The sequence below is a fragment of the Scardinius erythrophthalmus genome, assembly GCF_964197995.2.
Source record: "Scardinius erythrophthalmus genome assembly, chromosome: 3".
NCBI lineage: Eukaryota > Metazoa > Chordata > Actinopteri > Cypriniformes > Leuciscidae > Scardinius > Scardinius erythrophthalmus.
The window spans coordinates 59,921,854-59,944,139 of NC_138223.1; the positions used below are offsets into that span (position 1 = coordinate 59,921,854).

Here is a 22,286-nt window from a genome sequence, read left to right on the forward strand (position 1 = left end):
GGTCCTTCTGTATGCAATAATGCTTTCTTTCCAAGAAATGCGAAAATCCCCTAGTTTTTTTTTTCTCTGCTCGTTGGACTATTTTCTTTAATCTTCTTTAAGCGCAATGGAGCAACTGTGTCTAAAGTGCTGGAAAAGAGAGAGTCAGTAGTTTCTGTTGGTCTGATCTGATAGGTCTCACATATTGGGAACATGGAGTCGGCTTTGCAACCTTGGCTAAATGGGGCACACACCCCAACACACTCTTTACTGCAGACGGTTCGCACACACACTCACACACATACATTATCCATTATTCTAACATTATCGTTCCTCATTCCTCACTCTGTGTCTCCTGTAGCTGACGGTGTCTCAGCTCTGTCTCCGTCCACTCCTCCGCCTCTCCCGCTGTGGTTCACGCGCGTGTATCGCTCGGCAGCCGTCGATCCGCACACCTTCCTGGACCGGTGTGTGAGCGCGTCGGGATACGGAGAGCAGGATGTGCAGGCGGTGACGGAGATCAGAGACGCCGTGGGGGAGGAGGCGGAGTTTGGCATTGACAGACAGGACCTCCTTGAGCGCTTCATACACCTGGAGCGACCCGAGAATGGGCGGAGCCGAACTCTCCAGCAGTACATACAGGTGAGAGAGAGAGAGAGAGAGAGAGAGAAATAATGCATAAGAAGTTCAGTGCGTTCACTGCAGGTTCACTTGAGTTGAGTGTGTGTGTAGGATCTGGTGGATGGAGAGCAGCTGGTGGAGGTGGGCGCTCTCTCTCAGAGGCTGGTGTGTGCAGAGGCTTCGTCTCATTGGCTGTTGAAGAGCGTGTGTGATGGTGTGCAGACTCAGCAGCCGTTCCTGAAGAGAGGCCCTGCCCATGACTCCGCCCACGCCACACCCCCACCTACCAAGAGACGGGCCAAGGAATCTGATTTCCAGGAAACTGTTGCCGTGGAAGGAGCCTCCACAAGCACAGCTGTCAATCAGCCTGTTGCCATGGATCCTGTCTCCACGAGCACAGCTGTCAATCAGACGGTCGCCATGGATCCTGTCTCCACAAGCACAGCTGTCAATCAGCCTGTTGCCATGGATTCTGTCTCCACGAGCACAGATGTCAATCAGACTGTTGCCATGGAAGGAGCCTCCACAAGCACAGCTGTCAGTCAGCCTGTTGCCATGGATCCTGTTTCCACGGATACACCACCAAATCAGTCTGTTACTATGGAGACTGATGCCGAGCAGACGGATGCTGTGGAGGAGGCGAATGTTCGTGTGACAGATGTCAAAGGGGTGGGGCTTAGTAAAGACTCCGCCCCCTCTCAGATCAGAGGTGTGTGTTTGGACTCTTCAGAGTTTTGATGTGTTGTCATGTGCTTGAGTGTTGATCAGTGTGTTGACTGTGGTTTCAGATGGTGCTGAAGGAGCTGCTGATCCGGATGAGCAGTGAGTGAATCACGTGACTCTCTGATGTAGTTTAGTGCAGTCATCAGTGTAACTGCAGTAATGCCTGTTGCTTCCCTCTGTCCGCCAGCTGGGAGTCGGTGCGGTTCGTCAGCCGGCCGTGGCGTGTGGTGGACGGCTCGCTGAACCGGCCGGTGTGTAAAGGCATGCTGGAGTCGCTGCTGCTGCACGTGATGTCGAGCCCGGCGCTGCGCGAGTCTGTGCTGCTGCAGCACTACAGTCAGGTGTTGCAGCCCGTGGTGATCCTGGACCTGCTGCAGGTGAAGCCCGCACAAACCACACCGCGTGAGGATGACAAACGAGGCATGCACCGGAATTTGGCTGCTGAAAATTATCGGCCGAAAATGGCGTTTTCATTTTTTGTCCGAAAGAGAAAAAAGAGTATGCCTTACTTTATTTTGATAATCGGTCAAAAAACAAATCTGTTCAATCTGATTGTGCTGCGTAGAACTGAATGAAGAATAATATATTGATATTCAAATATTGATATTTAATATTTTAATAAAGGCCTATTTTCCGTCCAATTTTTGTGTTACTTGAAATAATAGTGTGGTTATTTTTATTTTATTGGCTTGATTTATTCATTTTTAATTCAGATTCATTAAATTGTTAAATTTAATTAAAAAGTTTAATAATTATACAATTATACAAATAAATAAGAGATAAATAAAAAAAAATCTTGGTTTTCGGCCAAGTGTTTCCAGAAGTTTCGGTTTCGGCCCAGAATTTTCATTTTGGTGCATTCCTACCAGTGATGCGCGGGTTGATCCGAAATGAGCGTGTGCCCGCGGTTACGAGTCATCCAAAAATATTTTTAATGATATTCGGGTCGCGGTCAGTCGGGTCGTTTGAAATAAAGATGCCAATTAAACCTTTGTAATTTATATAGTACTAGACACAATTTTCTATGAAAAACATAGGCCTACACTTTATTGGCTGAATAACTGGCGCGAAGATGACGCACGAGCTCAGTCTGCAGTAGAGATGGAGGCGGCAAGAGAAAAGGTGAAGACTTGGGGAGTGGAAGCTCCGCCCCTGCTTGAGTTCAGATCAATAAGCCCTACGATCATTCAGTGACAAAAAGAAACACAAACCTGTGCTAACTCAAAGAAAACAAGTTGATAAATAGATTTAGTCCAATATTTGTTGATAATATTGTGTTGATTCTGATAGGCGTGTGTTGGTGTTGTCAGGTGCTGATTGATCTCGGCTGCGTGAGGAAGCGCTTCACCGTCCAGCCGCCCAAACCGTCGCTCTTCTCTAAGCCCGGGGTGCCGCAGGTCAAAGGTCAGGCCGAGGTCAGCCTGAGGGATGCTGGGACGGCGTTCTACGAGCCCACGGTGGACTGTATACTGAGGCTGGCGCGAGTCTTTCCTCACGAGCTCAACTGGAACAAATGGGTTCAGCTGTGTCTCCGCGCCTGAGTGCATCAGACGGACAGTCAGTGTTCCTGTTTGCTTGTTACTTGTGTTTTAATATGACCTGCTTCTGTTGCACAAAATAAAGAGCTTTTTCCATCACATGGCTTTTCTTCATCAACCTTTTTGTCCTGTGCCATAGAATGGCAGTGAATCATCTGAATCCATCCAATCATAGTTATGATTTTTAAGTCATAATTTTCACTTATGATAAAAAGTCGAGCTCGACATGCCAAGTTATGATATCAAGTCATAGTAATGAGGAAAAGGTCAAAATTGCATTTCTAAATCAATAATGAGATTAAAAGTCATGATTTCTACTTTTAGTTATGATTTCTACTTTTTATGTCATAATGTTGACTTTTCATTTCATAATTATGACAGTTCCCTGGTTTGACAGACCAAGCCTAAGCTAGACCTGTTTGAACTGTTTTAAGCAAGCTGTTTCAACTGAGAGCAGATCTTAATCAGTGCCATTGTTTTGTCTCAAGATGAACACCAGTAATGTTTTTTTCTAAGACACATTTATAAAAGATACCCAAATATCCTAATTGAACTGTGAAGCCGTTGTCATAATTTTGACTTTGTGATAATGATTTACAAAAGTAAATCCAGTTATTTTGGCAGCGTGATTCACAATACGCGAGAGTCTTGTTTGAGTTGGTTGTACCAGGAAGAGATATTGAAAGTGAGAACTGATTCAATGAGGGAGCGGTATACCAAAGTTAAAGGTGCTCTAAGTGGTGTTGGGTGACGTCACTTCTTGTTGACGTTCGAAGTATTGTCAAACAAAATGGAGACTAGCTCGACCCTCCCTCCTCCTCATCCACGCACTAAGCCCCCCAAACCCCACCCCCAAATCATTCTTGTCGGTTATTGGCTATGGTTTGTTGTGTTTCGTGGTGCCGGTTAGTCCAGTTTGGTTTTTTTGCCGTTTGTGGAGCCTGGGCTGTCGCGTTTTTTTACAGTGTGTTCAGGCAGCTATTTATAATCTAAAATAGTCTATTTCTGTGCCCAGGTACCTGAAAGCCTTCACTTGTTCCACTGGCTGACCCTGGGGCCGGTTTCACAAAGCTATTTTAGACCGGTCTATAGTGTTAGACAAGTCTAAAATTTGCTCAAAGACAGTCTAATGCAAGTTAGACTGTTTCACAAAAATAAAGACTGACTTAATTTAGACCAAAAAAATTAGACACCTTACCCCCAGGCTAACTGAGGTCTAAGACTCTTTGTTACCTTGGCAACCAGCAGTAACAATCAGTTACATTACAAACTGCCAAAAGAAAAGTGAAAATGGCTCATAATTTAAACATTTCTTCTTGTTACTAACGTTACATTCCCAAGTAAAATGTCCTTGTAACTGTTAGGGCCGTTACATAGTCAACGCGAGGCACGAGCAACGATCGACGCGCTTTCTTTCATACGCAAGCGTCACGGGCGATGCGTGAAATGCAATACACCGTGACTGTTCAACCGTCTATTTCGCTTCAAACGCTCGCTTTATACGCGCGTCCTATTCGCCTTGGACGCGCGAATGGATTCAAAATGTTCAAGCGTCGAACTAGACGCGATAGACGCAAATTTGACGCTCTATTCGCGTTTGGTTTGAACGCTGCATAATAACAGGCTGCGATGTCAAGATTGCAATGCTGGAATGTGTGTGTGCAGGCTATGTCAGAGAGAGAGATGGCACGGGCGCGATCAAACAGTGGAAACATAAAAACATACTCCGTAATTTATAGCCTACTCCTCCAACAAACACATATTTTCCGCTGGGGTAAACTGCACTGAGCGGTTGAATGCGCTTACTCGACCCGCCATGTTTTTTGTTTTGAAAAGTGTCTTATTTTACCCAGAATGCATTGCAGTGTAGTCCTACTTAAGATAGTCAGAGTCTTAAGTGCTTTGTGCAACGGTCTGATTTAGATGTCTATCTGAAGTCTGACTATCTACTATATCTAAGCCATAGTCAAAGTCTATCTTTGTGAAACCGGCCCCTGGATGCTAAGTGGCTGGAACAGAGGTGATGCCTTGTCTCTGCCCCCACAGCATAGCTCCTTTGTTTTTGTAATGTTGAGCTCCAAGGAGAGTTTCTCAACAAAAGTTTGGGACAGATTATTTACTACCTGCTGGTAGCGAGTTAGGGCATCAATGTTAGACGTGTGCAACCAAAGCAATGTCATCAGCATATTTATAAAGTGCCATACCTTCACTGTTACACAAGATGTTGTTGGTGTACACAGAGAAGAGGATTGGGGATAAAACACAGCCTTGGGGGAGTCCAGTATTTAAAATAAGCTTGGCTGATTTAACCCCATTAAAAGACACCTGTTTTGGTCTGTCCAGCAACAAAAAGCAGGTTTTTAGTGACTGTAGGCAAACTGGAATGTTTCCAGCTTGTCTGACACCATGCCTGATAGAAGATTACAGACCACCCTCTCCATACATTTGCACAGCACAGATGTTAGTGCCACTGGTCTGTAGTCTTTCAGATCCTTAGCAGGTGCCTTTTTGGGGATTGGAATGATGATGGAATCCCTCCACTGGTCAGGGACACAGCCAGAGTCCAGGGGTCTCATTTATAAAACTGTGTGTAGGATCCTTACTAAAAGTGAGTCACATTACATTAATAAAAATCATCTAGTAGTCTATCCTTGCCTTGTTTTTGAATACATACATCAAATAGTGTAAAATACATTTCAGAGAAAGTTTTTCTCAATCTTTTCCACTGGCCAAATTGTATTTTTAATTCATTTATATTTTTAATGGAAACAGATAGGCCTTGTGCATTATTTGCACAAACAATTTTCTCAGACATTCTGGTATTATCATGATAAGCAATTATCTCTGTGGTTAAAACATTCAAACACAGCACGCCACAGGAAAAGTGTTCAAAAACATCGCATCCACAACAAATATTTCTATTGATTGAATATAAAAAATGTTGTAACTTCTCAGAAATGATTTCATATTTAAGTGTTTAACTCCATTTATTTGAATGACATATTTAATCTAAATGTTTATATCAGAAGTAAAACATAGTATAAATCATTATTTTATTTATTTATACTGCGTCAGTTTCACTAAACGGCCAACGCGCTCGCTGGCACGGACATTTAAGAAGGGATGGATATTTGCTTCAAGTGAAATAGGCTTGGTAGGTGAAATTATATTTGTATTCTCTTTCTGTAGATGTATTATTTTCTTTAGATTTTCTGTCTAAAAGTGACCAAAAAGACACTAATCTCCAGCTCACCATCAGTGTCGCCAAACTGCTCCGTCTCCAAAACGTTACTACCAATGGGTCAGAATTTGCGTGCAGGTGCGCACATTTTCCTGTCAAGTTTGTTTTTATAAATCACAACTCATGCGTCAGAAGTGGCGTACGCCTCTTTTAGAGCCTGTTTTGTGCGTACGCAACGGTTATAAATGAGGCCCCAGGAGATGTTGGAACAGCCTGGTGAGAACGCCACTTAGCTGAGTGGAGCATTCTTTCAGCACCCTGCCTCTAAGCCTGTCAGGGCCAGAAGCCTTGAGTTGACTCTGCGCAGTGTAGAGGTCACCAGCTGCTCGTCAATAAAGAGGGGTTGGAGCTGGGGGTTGGGGGGGCCCAGGTGGCTGTTGTACTGCCCCCATTGAAACGGGTGTAGATGATGTTCAATTTCTCTGCAAGAGTTGGTTCTGGGCAGGCAACCCCTGCAGGCTTGAGTGTTCTACCCATCATAATGTTTAAGACTTGCCATGCTTCCCTTGCATTCCCAGAAGTTAACTTTTGCTCCACCTTGTTCTTATAATCAATCTTAGCCAGCTTGGCCTTCCTCCTAAGCTCCTTCTCCAGTTCCCTCACCCTGAGTTTATCTCCTTCCAGAAAGGCCTTCTTCTGACCAGGCACACTTTCATATCCTTGTTAACCCATTTTTTATTATTTGGGAAGATGCTTATTTGTTGATCTCATATGACCATAAAGATATAAAAGTGTCACAAAATGATCCCAAATGACTCCTCCTAAGGACATGTGTTAGAATTCTGTCAAATCTAATTCATTATTTAGCAAAAATCCTGACTTTGGTCTATTGAGCACCACTGTGTGAAACGCTGCAGTACGAAACCGCGCCAGATTCATAAAATCAAGATTAATCAAAGCGGTATGGAAGCTCTGCAGTGTCGCGTTTTTGATTACCTTCGATTTTTTAACACTTAAAAAACACTTTGTGTGTTTTAAATAACGACTGAAAACAGGATTTTCACCAAACACATTAACAATAAGTGCTTTTGAAGAAAGGGATTGAATATACCTGAGCTTTATCATTTGTTTATCTGTTTTTTTATTTGTTAAACATCAATTAAATTTTTACTATTAAAAGGGTTCGAGAGTTTTGTGTATTTCCTAATTCGGGGAACAGACACAGTCTCTATATGATGATAGCTAGGTGAAAGAGGCTCTATGTGATAGGATTTATCTGACCTTGGTGACGCGAGGCCGCTAGCAGACGGTCGGTTTAGCCAGTCTGTCTGCTTCCTGACCTGAGCCCCAGATTGTCATGTTTGAGCTCTAAGACTATGTGCCATATTACTAGAGAGAAGAGCAGCACCATCCCAGGAGGGATGAATACCATCTCTTTTCAACAGGTCAGGTTTTCCCCAAAAACTTTTCCAATTGTCTATGAATTATATATTATTTTGCGGACACCACTTAGACAGCCAGCCATTTAGTGAGGACAATCTACTATCTCATCACTCTTGCGAACAGGAAGGGGGCCAGAGCAAATTACAGTCCTTGACATCGTACTTGCAAGTTCACACACCTCTTTAATGTTAATTTTGGTGATCTCCGACTGGCGGAGTCGAACATCATTAGTGCCGACGTGAATAATAATCTTAGAGAATTTACGATTAGCATTAGCCAGCACTTTTAAATTTGCTTTGATGTCAGGCGCTCTGGCTCCCGGCAAACATGTGACTATGGTGGCTGGTGTCTCTATTTTCACGTTCTGTGTGATTGAATCACCAATTACTAGGGCACAATTGTAATCGGAACGGAAGAGCGGTGTTTTGTCCCGCGACTACAGCGTCTCACCGTCACCCAGTTGCCCTGCTGCACGGGCTCTACTTCAGCTGGAACCGAACAATGTACAGAGTTCACTAAGCTAGTCAAATCCAAAGCAGTCTCTAAAGCCCTTGCACTCTTACAATCCTCGATTAAAGTTTGGATGCATGTGTGTATTTCTGAAATCTTCTTTTCAGAGAAGATTTCTGAGAAGACATTACTCACCGTGTTTGATGACTGATCCAACTCACCACACCCGTAAAAAGGCGCGAGAGCCTCATCCCATTCCTTGTCCGAAAGGCGGATATTAAGTTGCTAGGAATCTCTTTGTGCATTAAAAGAAGTGAAAATAATGATGTAAGTTTTAGATATAAGCTGAAGTTGGCATTTTAGATGGTGCCTCTTTGCTCCGGGTCTTCAGGAAAAAGTTGATCAATAGGGTTTGGATAGGGAAGGGAAGTAAAAGAGATCAAATTCTTGCGTTTGAAATCACGTACCTGTAGATATCTAAAAGCAATAAATAAAAAAAATGGGCTGTATGTATTTTAAATTGAGATTCTAATTGCACAAAACACTAGAAGCAACCATCAGTAAACAGATCTTCAAATGTTATGAGACATTTTTCTTGCCATAGCAAGAATGACAGGTCATTTAAATGCTGAGTGAATCTATGATTTCTGGCAACTGGGGTGCAGATTGAACCCCTCTGCCATCCGAAATAATTGTGAATTTGTGAGTTCCATACCATAGGGTGCAACTTGTGAGAGTCTAGACTCAGTGGTAAGGGTGAGAATAGGAGGGCTGACCAATAATACAACTGAAGATTTGGGAGAGGCAAAAAATCATCTAAAGTGTTTTTAATAGACATGACATGCACACATCAGATACATTTCTGCAGACTTTATTTCTTTGATAAACTTTATCATTTCAATATAATTTCTTAACAGGTTAATCTAATTTATTGCGTTTTCTCAATCATCAAAGTAAAACCCTTAAACACGAGTCTCAGGGAACAACAGGATCGGTCTGACATTCACTACTGAAGTAAAGTTGCTAAACCTCTCAGTCCGAGTCCGAAAGGCCCTGAGAACCTCAGAGTCGAATCCTCCTCTTCACTGAAGACTAGAGACTACGTATATTCTTTAATTTTAAAAGACCCATCAAACCTTCTCCTCGGACTTAAAGAGAAGTGTGCAGCGGATGGGCTGCATTACTATTTGTTGTTGTTACAAACGTCTGAAGCTGTCCGAGGCTCGAGTTTGAGCTTGATGGGGTCTTTGGGAGCCAGTAGAGCGCTTAAGCCGAGCTCTAGAGGAACCTGTGAAGAGCAAGAGAAGGTCAGTGTGAGCGAACGAATGAACGAACGTCCTCCTGTTACTAGAGACCAACCCGTCTGCTCACCTGTGTCTCCGCACACACTGAGACGTCAAACCTCTGCAGGATCTCCACGATCGCCAGCTTCATGGCCACCTGAGCAAATCGCATCCCGATGCAGTTCCTGGGACCGAGGCCGAAGGGCATGTACATGTAGGGGTCAATGGTTTCCTTGTTTCCTTTAGTGAACCTGTTAATAAGGCAGGAAAGAGTCACGTTGGGTTGAAGTATTTATACAGACAATTACTCTAAAGAACCAACCTTGGGTTCCTAGTGCAACAGTGCCGCTTACTTGTTCAGTGGCCTTGGTTCTGGAAGTATTTTTTCAATAGTGATATTCTAGAGAGTTATAATCCATGAACCAAGCCAACCAACTAACAGAGAATGTTCTCTCAAAGTTATGAACAAATGTTCTTCCAGTAACATTAATGGAACGTTCATTCAAAGTTATCTGGTCTTTAATAACGTTCTCAAAATGTTAGTACAAAAACATTATTTATACATTGTTCATGAAGCAGTTTTCCTGAAATATTTTAGTTGGATGTTTGTCTAACGTATTTTAAATGTAACTACTTCTTTAAGAACTTTTAAAAGTTAATAAAACTGGATGTTAAAAGAGTTAAAAGAGTCTCTAAGTGCAGTTTTATTGTTTTGATTCCCTGATTGGTGGAGATTTATTTGGGTTTTATGGGTAATGTAGTTTCTCATCAGGATTCCCTTAAACAATTTATAAACAATTATTTGAAAAAGTAATTTAAAATAATGTGGAATGATGACTTTAATAAAAGCAGAGACCATTGATGAACAACCTTGTAGCTCAGAGTAAGGTCTGTCTTTAACGTTTTATAAGTTATCATTAAAAATCAATTCCCCTATGGAGAAAATGAATGGGATTTTCAATTCCAGACCCGACTGTTGTGCTCTATTGTGGCTGGTGGAGCTTGACTGCATGATGAGAAACAGGAGAAACCCGTCCTGACCTCTCTGGTTTGAAGCTCTCGGGGTCGCTCCAGTAATCCGGGTCTCTGTGAAGAGCGAAGGTCGGGATCATGACGACCATATCTTTAGGGATAATGACGCCGTTGATTTCCACCGTTTTCTTGCAGACCCGATCGAGTCGAGCTCCGACAGGGAACAGCCGGAGGGACTCGTTCAGCGCGGCGTCCAGATAGTCCATGTTCAAGACAGCTTCGTAGTCCACCGGGGCCTTCAACACACAATCAATGGTTAAAGTCTCAAACTCATCACACCAATCCCAACGAGTGTTTCAATGGAGTACTACCTTATTTGGGAAGGTCTCGTCGATCTCCTCCTGCAGTTTCTTCATGGCCTCTGGGTTGGTTGCGAGATTGTAGAATAAGAACGACAGAGTGCTGCTGCTAGTCTCGTAACCGGCGAAGATGAAGATCATGGCCTGCGATAAGATCTCGTGGTCGCTCAGACCTGCACAGGACACGGTTTAAGGTATGTGTCTTCACATATGGAAGAAAGATCTTTCTTATGGTTAACCATCTGAGATGCTTCACCTTTCTCTGTGTGTTCCTCGCCATGCTGAGTTTTCCCTGCCGTCTGAGAATCGACCATCAGCTGCAGGAAGTCAACTCTCTTCTGCAGGAATTCAGAAGAGTGGATTAAAACATCATGACTATATAGTTGTTCATGTTGAGGATGTGTTGTACCTTCTTGTGGTCATTGGCCACTCTTTCAGACTTGATCTTCTGTAAGGCAGCGTAGAAGAAATCGGTCACAGATGTTGGGAAAAATGCTAAATCCATTTTTTCCAGGACGGGAATGATGAAAGGAAACAAAGCTACAGAAGAAATTGTAAAATCTCTTAACAGGGAACATTCTCAGGACTTTGGCTAATGTTCTGGCAAGATTCTCTCAAAGTTATGAACAAATGTTCTTCCATAAAAATTAATGAAATATTCGTTCAAAGTTTTCTGGTCTTTAATAATGTTCTCAAAAACATTATTTATACATCGGTCATGGAGTGTTTTTTCCTGAAACATTTTTGTTGGACGTTTGTCTAACGTTTTTTAAATGTTTCTACTTGTTTCAGAACATTCAAAAATTACCTTCCCATAATGTTTGTAAAATGAGAAAATGGAATGTTCCTTTAACATTTGCATAACCAAGAAAAGATATTAGATATGATATGCTTATCTGACAGGCCTAGTTGAGTTATTTACCACAAATCAGGAACATAGGGTTCAGGAAGTCAAACTCCAGCATTTTCTTTATGTTGGTCACAAATGGATCTTTAGGGTTGTTGAGGGAGTCGATGTCCACACTGAACGATGTGCTGGTCACCACATCCATACTGTACGCACCGAAGAACCTGAACACATGCAGTCAAGAGAAAGCCATTATTATTCTCATCTGACAAATATACAGCCTATATACTGTATATGTAGTGAATGTTTCCTCTGTTCGGGAGGTTTTTAAAGGTGATTGATGAGGAAATTGAACACCTTTGCTCTGTTAATTATAGTGATATTATTGCGGCTTCGTTCTTATCTCTTCAGATAACGAGAAGCGTTTGTGATATTATGCATTATGTCTCACTCTTTAATATCCACGTTTTCTCCTCTTGTTGCTGATTTCCCCAGATTCTCAACTAGAATTTGAGAGTGTGTCTTCATGATGCCAAACATCTAGAGTGAGAAGCAGAAGTACATCATCATCATAACATCTTCATCACACACAGGTAATGTTTGATATTTATTATGAAGAGAATCAAGCACACACACATCCTCCTCAGCATGAATGATTCTTTAGTTCAGTTCAAATTAGTCATTCATCTCAAACTGGATTCTTGTTTGTTTTTATTGTAGCGCAATAGTACTGCCTTCACGTAACGCTTCAGATAAGCGATGTAATAAATACTGCTGTAACACTTGTTAGCGTGAGGATGATCCAGATAAAGACTCACGGACCTCCTTTAACCTCCCGCTGGTGAAGGAGGGCGAGAGGATACTGCGTATTCTTCTCCAGTCATCGTCTTCAGCGGTGGACACGGCGTCGTACAGTGGCCCGTTCAGACGGAAGTTCTGTCAGATCAGAGGACAAATGTGGATGCAGTGAAGATAAAATGATAACACAAGCACAATACCTTTATATTTTACCTTCAGATAAAAGATTGGGAGTAAAAACGATTTTTCTATGAATCTGCATTCTCTTGCAAATCTTTTGTATTCCCAAAGAAACTTTGCGTTCCCTCACAAACCTTTTGCAATCCCAAGAGAAACTTTGCGTTTTCTTTCAAATCTTTTGAGTTCCCTGAGAAACTCTGCGTTCTCTCACAAATCTTTTGCGTTTCCAAGTGAAACTTTGCGTTCCCTCACAAATATTTTGCGTTCCTAAAGAAACTTTGCGTTCTCTCACAAATCTTTTGCGTTCCCAAGAGAAACTTTGTGTTCTTTTGCAAATCGTTTGCGTTCCCAAAGAAACTTTGCGTTCTCTCACAAATCTTTTGCGTTCCCAAAGAAACTTTGAGTTCTCTCACAAATCTTTTGCGTTCTCAAAGAAACTTTGCGTTCTTTTGCAAATCGTTTGCGTTCCCAAAGAAACTTTGCGTTCTTTTGCAAATCGTTTGCGTTCCCAAAGAAACTTTGCATTCTCTTACAAATCTTTTGCGTTCCCAAGAGAAACTTTGCGTTCTTTTGCAAATCGTTTGCGTTCCCAAAGAAACTTTACGTTCTTTTGCAAATCGTTTGCATTCCCAAAGAAACTTTGCGTTCTTTTGCAAATCGTTTGCGTTCCCAAAGAAACTTTGCGTTCTCTCACAAATCTTTTGCGTTCCCAAAGAAACTTTGCGTTCTCTCACAAATCTTTTGCGTTCCCAAGAGAAACTTTGCGTTCTTTTGCAAATCATTTGCGTTCCCAAAGAAACTTTACGTTCTCTCACAAATCTTTTGCGTTCCCAAAGAAACTTTGCGTTCTCTTAAAAATCTTTTGCGTTCCCAAGAGAAACTTTGCGTTCTTTTGCAAATCGTTTGCGTTCCCAAAGAAACTTTGCGTTCTCTCACAAATCTTTTGCGTTTCCAAGTGAAACTTTGCGTTCCCTCACAAATATTTTGCATTCCCAAAGAAACTTTGCGTTCTTTCACAATTCTTTTGCGTTCCCAAGAGAAACTTTGCATTCTCTCACAAATCTTTTGCATTCCCAAGAGAAACTTTGCGTTCTCTCACAAATCTTTTGCGTTCCCAAGAGAAACTTTGCGTTCTTTTGCAAATCGTTTGCGTTCCCAAAGAAACTTTGCGTTCTCTCACAAATCTTTTGCGTTTCCAAGAGAAACTTTGCGTTCCCTCACAAATATTTTGCATTCCCAAAGAAACTTTGCGTTCTCTCACAATTCTTTTGCGTTCCCAAGAGAAACTTTGCGTTCTTTTGCAAATCGTTTGCGTTCTCTCACAAATCTTTTGCGTTCCCAAGAGAAACTTTGCGTTCTTTTGCAAATCGTTTGCGTTCCCAAAGAAACTTTGCGTTCTCTCACAAATCTTTTGCGTTTCCAAATGAAACTTTGCGTTCCCTCACAAATCTTTTGCGTTCCCAAAGAAACTTTGCGTTCCCTCTCAAATATTTTGCATTCCCAAAGAAACTTTGCGTTCTCTCACAATTCTTTTGCGCTCCCAAGAGAAACTTTGCGTTCTTTTGCAAATCGTTTGCGTTCTCTCACAAATCTTTTGCGTTCCCAAGAGAAACTTTGCGTTCTCTCACAAATATTTTGCATTCCCAAAGAAACTTTGCGTTCTCTCACAATTCTTTTGCGCTCCCAAGAGAAACTTTGCGTTCTTTTGCAAATCGTTTGTGTTCTCTCACAAATCTTTTGCGTTCCCAAGAGAAACTTTGCGTTCTGTTGCAAATCGTTTGCGTTCCCAAAGAAACTTTGCGTTCTCTCACAAATCTTTTGCGTTTCCAAGTGAAACTTTGCGTTCCCTCACAAATATTTTGCATTCCCAAAGAAACTTTGCGTTCTCTCACAAATCTTTTGCGTTCCCAAGAGAAACTTTGCGTTCTGTTGCAAATTGTTTGCGTTCCCAAAGAAACTTTGCGTTCTCTCACAAATCTTTTGCGTTTCCAAGTGAAACTTTGCGTTCCCTCACAAATATTTTGCATTCTCAAAGAAACTTTGCTTTCTCTCACAATTCTTTTGCATTCCCAAGAGAAACTTTGCGTTCTTTTGCAAATCGTTTGCGTTCTCTCACAAATCTTTTGCGTTCCCAAGAGAAACTTTGAGTTCTTTTGCAAATCGTTTGCGTTCCCAAAGAAACTTTGCGTTCTCTCACAAATCTTTTGCGTTTCCAAGTGAAACTTTACGTTCTCTCACAAATCTTTTGCATTCCCAAAGAAACTTTGCGTTCTCTCACAAATATTTTGCGTTTCCAAGTGAAACTTTGCGTTCTTTTGCAAATCGTTTGCGTTCTCTCACAAATCTTTTGCGTTCCCAAGAGAAACTTTGCGTTCTTTTGCAAATCGTTTGCGTTCCCATAGAAACTTTGCGTTCTCTCACAAATCTTTTGCGTTCCCAGATAAACTTTGCGTTCCATCACAAATATTTTGCATTCCCAAAGAAACTTTGCATTCTCTCACAATTCTTTTGCGTTCCCAAGAGAAACTTTGTGTTCTTTTGCAAATCGTTTGCGTTCTCTCACAAATCTTTTGCGTTCCCAAAAGAAAATTTGCGTTCTCTCACAAATATTTTGCGTTTCCAAGTGAAACTTTCCGTTCTTTTGCAAATCGTTTGCGTTCTCTCACAAATCTTTTGCATTCCCAAGAGAAACTTTGCGTTCTTTTGCAAATCGTTTGCGTTCCCACAGAAACTTTGCGTTCTCTCACAAATCGTTTGCGTTCCCAGATAAACTTTGCGTTCCATCACAAATATTTTGCATTCCCAAAGAAACTTTGCGTTCCCTCACAAATATTTTGCATTCCCAGAAACCTTTGCATTCTCTCACAATTCTTTTGCGTTCCCAAGAGAAACTTTGCGTTCTTTTGCAAATCGTTTGCGTTCTCTCACAAATCTTTTGCGTTCCCTCAAAAATCTTTTGCGTTCCCTCAAAAATCTTTTGCGTTCACAAAGAAACTTTGCGTTCTCTCACAAATATTTTGCGTTTCCAGGTGAAACTTTGCGTTCCCTCACAAATATTTTGCGTTCCCAAAGAAACTTTGCGTTCTCTCACAAATCTTTTGTGTTCCCAGATAAATTTTGCGTTCTCTCACAAATATTTTGCATTCCCAAAGAAACTTTGCGTTCTCTCACAATTCTTTTGCGTTCCTAAGAGAAACTTTGCGTTCTTTTGCAAATCGTTTGCGTTCTCTCACAAATGTTTTGCGTTCCCAAGTGAAACTTTGCGTTCTTTTGCAAATCGTTTGCGTTCCCACAGAAACTTTGCGTTCTCTCACAAATCTTTTGCGTTCCCAGATAAACTTTGCATTCCATCACAAATATTTTGCATTCCCAAAGAAACTTTGCGTTCCCTCACAAATTTTTTTGTTCCTAAAGAAACTTTGCGTTCTCTCACAAATCTTTTGCGCTTCCAAGTGAAACTTTGCGTTCTTTTGCAAATCGTTTGCGTTCTCTCACAAATCTTTTGCGTTCCCAAGTGAAACTTTGCGTTCTTTTGCAAATCGTTTGCGTTCCCACAGAAACTTTGCGTTCTCTCACAAATCTTTTGCGTTCCCAGATAAACTTTGCGTTCAATCACAAATATTTTGCATTCCCAAAGAAACTTTGCGTTCCCTCACAAATCTTTTGCGTTTCCATTTGAAACTTTGCGTTCCCTCACAAATATTTTGCATTCCCAAAAAACTTTGCGTTCTCTCACAATTCTTTTGCGTTCCCAAGAGAAACTTTGCGTTCTTTTGCAAATCGTTTGCGTTCTCTCACAAATCTTTTGCGTTCCCTCACAAATCTTTTGCGTTCCCAAAGAAACTTTGCGTTCTCTCACAAATATTTTGCGTTTCCAAGTGAAACTTTGCGCTCCCTCACAAATATTTTGCGTTTCCAAGTGAAACTTTGCGTTCCCTCACAAATATTTTGCGTTCCCAAAGAAACTTTGCGTTCTCTCACAAATATTTTGCGTTTCCAAGTGAAACTTTGCGCTCCCTCACAAATATTTTGCGTTTCCAAGTGAAACTTTGCGTTCCCTCACAAATATTTTGCGTTCCCAAAGAAACTTTGCGTTCTCTCACAAATATTTTGCGTTTCCAAGTGAAACTTTGCGCTCCCTCACAAATATTTTGCGTTTCCAAGTGAAACTTTGCGCTTCCTCACAAATCTTTTGCGTTCCCAAGAGAAACTTTGCGTTCTTTTGCAAATCGTTTGCATTCCCAAAGAAACTTTGCGTTCCCTCACAAATCTTTTGCGTTTCCAAGTGAAACTTTGCGTTCCATCAAAAATATTTTGCATTCCCAAAGAAACTTTGCGTTCTCTCACAAATCTTTTGCGTTTCCAAGTGAAACTTTGCGTTCCCTCACAAATATTTTGCATTCCCAAAAAACTTTGCGTTCTCTCACAATTCTTTTGCGTTCCCAAGAGAAACTTTGCGTTCTTTTGCAAATCGTTTGCGTTCTCTCACAAATCTTTTGCGTTCCCTCACAAATCTTTTGTGTTCCCAAAGAAACTTTGCGTTCTCGCACAAATTTTTTGCGTTTCCAAGTGAAACTTTGCGCTCCCTCACAAATCTTTTGCGTTCCCAAGAGAAACTTTGCGTTCTTTTGCAAATCTTTTGCGTTCCCAGAGAAACTTTGTGTTTGCTCACAAATCTTTTGTGATATCTCACAAATGTCTGTCAGCCATCGCGATTGATGATGGTATCGTCTATCGGGGTCCAACCCTACACTGAAATATAATTTTTCCTCCCATCACTCTTTTTTATCATCACCGTGTCCTTCAAGGGTTCTGTAGTATTACAACACTATTTCAGAATGATGATAATGATGATGGTAATTTTACCCTTCTGTTGGTGAAGAGAGAGTAACATTCTTTAATCAGGATGGTTTTGATGATGGATGGATCCATGATGCACAGAACGGGCTGCCTCGCATCGTAGATACTGTGAGACACACAAATAATTCAGAAAAACATACTTTCAGAAGAATCATTCAGTTCATTATAACTGTACGATTAATTCACTGTCATTATCATGGTCTCATAATGACCGTCTTCCTTGGCTCTTCATTACAGATCTTACTGATCTCATGATGTTGAACCTTCAAACATGTTTGTAATTTCATCTTAAACTGAGTCATTTCTGTTTCAGGTGTTCTGAAATTATTCTTTCAGATGATTCATTGAGATTGATCAGCGAAGTGTCATCCGTTAGTCTCACACTCACCCCCAGACTCGTCCATACTTCTTGAAACACTCAAGATCGAAATTATGAAACCCCTGAAAGCACAGTGACAGACGAGTTCACATTCAGACACGTTCAGAAGAGTCAAAAGATAAACACACTGTTTGACACAGACAGGTTCACGTTATATTCGCATGGATCATTAAAGAACCTGCGATGGACTGACGGAGAACCAGTAGATCATCGAGATCCAGATGTGACCAAAGGTCAGTTAAACACAATATCAGACTCATGCTGTATTTGCTTTATAATAAACTCACCTCTCTATATCTCAGCATCGTTCCTAAGAACGGAATGGGTTTGGGACCCGGTATTCCCATCTTCTTGAACTGACTGTGAGGCCAGTATCCATATCTGGAAGTGACATCAAAACCATTTAAATCACAATTCCAGCTGACAAAAATATGTTCTGAGAACATTTTGCTAATGTTCTTATTACGTTAAAAAAAAAATCTTTTTTTTTCTTTTTTTCTTGGTTATGTGAACATTAAGGGAACATTGCATTTGATCCTTCCACAAACATTATGGGAATATTACTTTTGAATGTTCTCTGAATGTTCTGAAACAAGTAGTTACATTTTTTTTAAAAAGTTAGATGAAAAAAAATGTATGAATGATGTAATGTTTTTGTGCTAATGATTTGAGAACATATCTTGAGAACATAAATAGTTTGAGTCCAGATAACTTTGATTAATGACACTAGAAGAACGTTTGTTCATAACTTTGAGAGAACCTTGACAGAACGTTCGCTGTTAGCTGTGATTTTAGACAGATCTTACGACACATACAGCATTAGATTTTTGAACTGGTTAAAGTCAAGTCACCTTTATTTATACAGCGCTTTTTACAATACAGAATGTTTCAAAGCAGCTTTACAGAGATAACAGGAAAATAATGCAACAAACTGTTTAACTGTTAGAATATCAGCTGATACAGTGACTGTAATTATCAGCCCTGCATCTCTACATATGAGTCAAATGACTTACTTGTTTTTAGTAAGATTCTATGAGACTAAATGACTCATTTTTATTGAGATTTTAGAACTAAAGATTTAAAGATTTTAGACAAGTAGAGTCATGAATCACTCACATAACCAGAAGCGCCACAAACAGCATGAGCAGAGCCCATGTTTCAGCGGAGAAGAACAGACCGTAGCTCATGGTTCCTGATCCCGAGACGCTCAGACTAGAAACACACGGCGAGGAGCCGGAGCTTTATTCTGATCTCGGATTACACATTAACCAATACAGAACACGCAAACAGGAAGAACCTCTGCACACACTGACAAACACACTGCTCACCTCTGACCAGACTATTCATCAAACTACCACAATAATCACATGTTCTGCTCCAGTTACACACACTTGTGTTTGTTTTCTGTTTCTCCTATTGTTTTGTCTCTTTGCCTCGGATATCACAGGCTCTGTTTGTTGAACGCTTCTCAGAGATGAAGTCATAAATCCCAGAGGAAAGAGAAATCACATGATCTCCTTAAATAATGGTTTGCTTTGGGCGGCACTGAGATTGAGTGGAGAGCAAATGCCTCTCAGATGTGTCTCGTCTGTAGTCTTAATGTACTGACTCTTTTCTCTTTAGTTTCAGATAGTTAAATGAAACTATAGCAAACCGAGCACAATCTGATCAATAGTATTTTCTATATTGACAGAGCTGAAGTTGAGTATCTGATGATTCTTCTGTTTGGTTCTAGATCATGATAACAAGTCTGTTATGTCAGTGTGAATCTCCAGAAGTGGATGTGCTGCTTATTTCATCTCTTTCAGTGTTTGAAGTGGCACCGGCACTTTTATATCTTAAGTTGTATGAAAATATGAAAATTAGTCAGCATTATTCAGCATATTCTTCAGGGTGCAGCGTCAGAAGCAGAGGGACAAGGTGTGTGTTTATCGATGATATCATCTGTCATGATATTACAGTTTGTCATAAATGCCGTTTACATAATGTGATGCAGGAGCGATACGAGAGTTTCCCACCCAGAGTAAAGTATTCGCTGTGTTCACCCATCATCACACTATTGATTTCCTCCAGCAAAAACATAACGTGAAGACACTTTAGAAAATGTTTATTTTCATTTGAAAATTTTATTTTTATATTATTATACATATGGCATATGGCATTAGATTAACATCATGCACAGAAATTATTAAAAACACAATCACACTTTAAAAAATATTTGTTGGTTTAGCTTAAAGTAGTCTAACCTTGTTGCCTTAAAGGGATGGTTCGGAGTAAAATCAGCCTAGGGTCCTTTGCACCATGACCTCGAGCCAAACACCCCCCAGAAGCCTTTTTTCCCTTGGTCGAACATTATTAAAGTTAGAGCTTACTTAGAGATATCAGCCAGATGGCTTAGTGCAGGTGCTAATGCAGTGTAACGACAAATTATTATTTCTTCCGAAGTGTGGACAACTTGGTGTTAACTAATAATTGTTACAAACTGGTACTACCAAAAAAATATGGTAACCCTTCCTTTTACAGTCCCCTAATTACTAGGTATTTACCGGGTAAATATATGGTAAATTATAGTTGGTTATTGGTAATTACCACAGGTAACAAGTATGTAAATGCAGAGAAACTACAAACTAATTACTAGGTATTTACCGGGTAAATATATGGTAAGTTATAGTTGGTTATTGGTAATTACCACAGGTAACAAGTATGTAAATGCAGAGAAACTACAAACTAATTACTAGGTATTTACCTGGTAAATATATGGTAAGTTATAGTTGGATATTGGTAATTACCACAGGTAACAAGTATGTAAATGCAGAGAAACTACAAACTAATTACTAGGTATTTACCGGGTAAATATATGGTAAGTTATAGTTGGTTATTGGTAATTACCACAGGTAACAAGTATGTAAATGCAGAGAAACTAGAAAGTAATTACTAAGTATTAACCAGTGGTAAGCATATGGTAAATTATAGTATTTTAGTGTGTAATTACTGAAGGTGATTAGTATGCAATTACAGAGAAACTACCAGGGGAAAAAACACCACTCTTAAATATCAACTCAACAAAGTACTGTGTACTTGTTACCTGGGGCCCGTTCTTCGTACGTCGCTAACTCAGTTAGCTGGATTTGATTGTTGGCGATTTGGCATGATCTTGGATTGTTTGGTTCTTCAACGCTCATCCTGGATTTGCTGTCATAGCAACATGTGCGCAAACTTAAAGGAGAACTCCAGTCAATTTTAACATTGAGCTCATTTTTTTGTACATTTGGAGTGCTGTCAATACAGAGAACAACGACAAAAATCGGTGTTGCCTACATCGTGTTATCCTCTTTTTAAAATCTGCACCCTGTTGACTTCAATGGGGCAAGTACTAAACCTGCTTTTAGCCTCTTAACATCCTTGATGTGTCATTACAAGTGCACAGAAAATGTGAGTGATTCCTTCGGAGTGAACGCGGGTCAATCTGACTGCAGTAGATGTGAAAGATATGAATAAAAATTATGTTAATTCAGCCAGCGCTCATACCTGTACATACCTGTACTCGATTGTCGAGTTCACGCGCATTGGTTTAGTACCTATGATCACGCGCGTGAACTCGACAATCGACTACTATGGACTTCGACCAAAAACAGGATGTAAATACAGGTATGTGCGCTGGCTGAAATAACATCATTTTTATTCATATCTTTCACATCTACTGCAGTCAGATTCACCCGCGTTCACTCTGAAGGAATCACTCACATTAGCTGTGAGATATATATATTTTTTCTCATTTTCTCGTTATTCGTGAGATTGTCGTTTTTTGTCGCTTTTAGGTTTAAAAAACAGTTTTAGTTTTTTTTTTTTTTTTGTGGCATTTCCAAGCCACTTAAGACCCAATGTTGTAAAGCAGTTTTTTTTTTTAGGCTATCATAATTTATGAAGATCATGCAATCATGCTGATTACAGATATGTCACTCAGGCTTTAGACTATAGGCTCCATAGACTGCCATCAAGGCCTCAATGAAGGGGATTAGGTGACAATTAGGGATTAGTGAACAGAAAGGGGGTTCACAATGTAAATGTGCAGCCCAGTTACTATTGTGGTTCTTAATATTGCAGATTAGTAATATTATATCAAATAAAAAAGGCAGTTGACTAAAATCTTCCATATCACAAATGTGAAAGCAAAATGGCCAGGATCTGTGCATGACTTAAGGATTTTCAGAGATTCACATTTATGCACATTATTTGAAAGTGGTAAGGAAAGTTCCACAATTAAATACCAAGCTCAATGTATTACATACACTTATGCTGATCCTAACAGAACTGCATTTGTTCATAGGTGATTATGACATGTTCCTGCAGACAGGTGTTTTATGACCCCATTCCCTGACCCAAACCAGTTACAGTGCAGCTCTAGCCAGGACAAGGGCACACAATGAAATGAGCTTTGGCTAACTAAAGGGAAGATTTCAGTGTCTGAGAAGTCTGAGGGTTGCACACCTGACAGGGCCTGGGACATTGTTGCATGTGCCATATTACACAACATTGCCAAAAAAAAAAAAATGCAGTAAAATTCCTTGAGTTTTATTTCAATTGTTCTTTGTAAAGAAAAGCCAGTGGTCAAGTGCCTGCAACAAGAGATATTAGACACATGCCTCATGCAACAAATAAAAAGGAAAAGTTGT

General features: G+C 40.4%; 2 protein-coding genes across 5 annotated transcripts in view; one reads left to right on the forward strand and one right to left on the reverse strand.

Annotated features, from left to right (window-relative positions):
• Window positions 1-22,286, forward strand: part of gtf3c1 (general transcription factor IIIC subunit 1) — a 101,680-nt gene that overhangs the window by 66,971 nt on the left and 12,423 nt on the right. For 3 of the 4 annotated variants that reach the window (XM_081360146.1, XM_081360147.1, XM_081360148.1), the window contains 5 exons: window positions 341-621; window positions 712-1,309; window positions 1,389-1,422; window positions 1,511-1,700; window positions 2,634-2,961. In XM_081360146.1, coding sequence (XP_081216272.1) covers window positions 341-621; window positions 712-1,309; window positions 1,389-1,422; window positions 1,511-1,700; window positions 2,634-2,864 — 1,334 coding nt within the window. In that variant the 3' untranslated portion in view covers window positions 2,865-2,961. Of the gene's footprint in view, window positions 1-340; window positions 622-711; window positions 1,310-1,388; window positions 1,423-1,510; window positions 1,701-2,633; window positions 2,962-22,286 lie in introns of those variants that run through there. The other variant, XR_014029754.1, reaches the window with a different exon arrangement.
• LOC308687568 (cytochrome P450 3A30-like) lies at window positions 8,733-19,019 on the reverse strand. The gene is made up of 14 exons (XM_081360183.1): window positions 18,942-19,019; window positions 18,730-18,825; window positions 17,901-17,994; window positions 17,623-17,675; window positions 17,241-17,340; window positions 12,219-12,332; window positions 11,848-11,936; window positions 11,472-11,620; window positions 10,959-11,089; window positions 10,806-10,887; window positions 10,562-10,722; window positions 10,260-10,486; window positions 9,307-9,469; window positions 8,733-9,223 (listed from the first exon to the last, which is right to left on the reverse strand). Exons 2-14 carry the CDS (start codon window positions 18,798-18,800, stop codon window positions 9,119-9,121), a joined length of 1,539 nt encoding a protein of 512 aa, XP_081216309.1. The 5' UTR covers window positions 18,801-18,825; window positions 18,942-19,019; the 3' UTR covers window positions 8,733-9,118.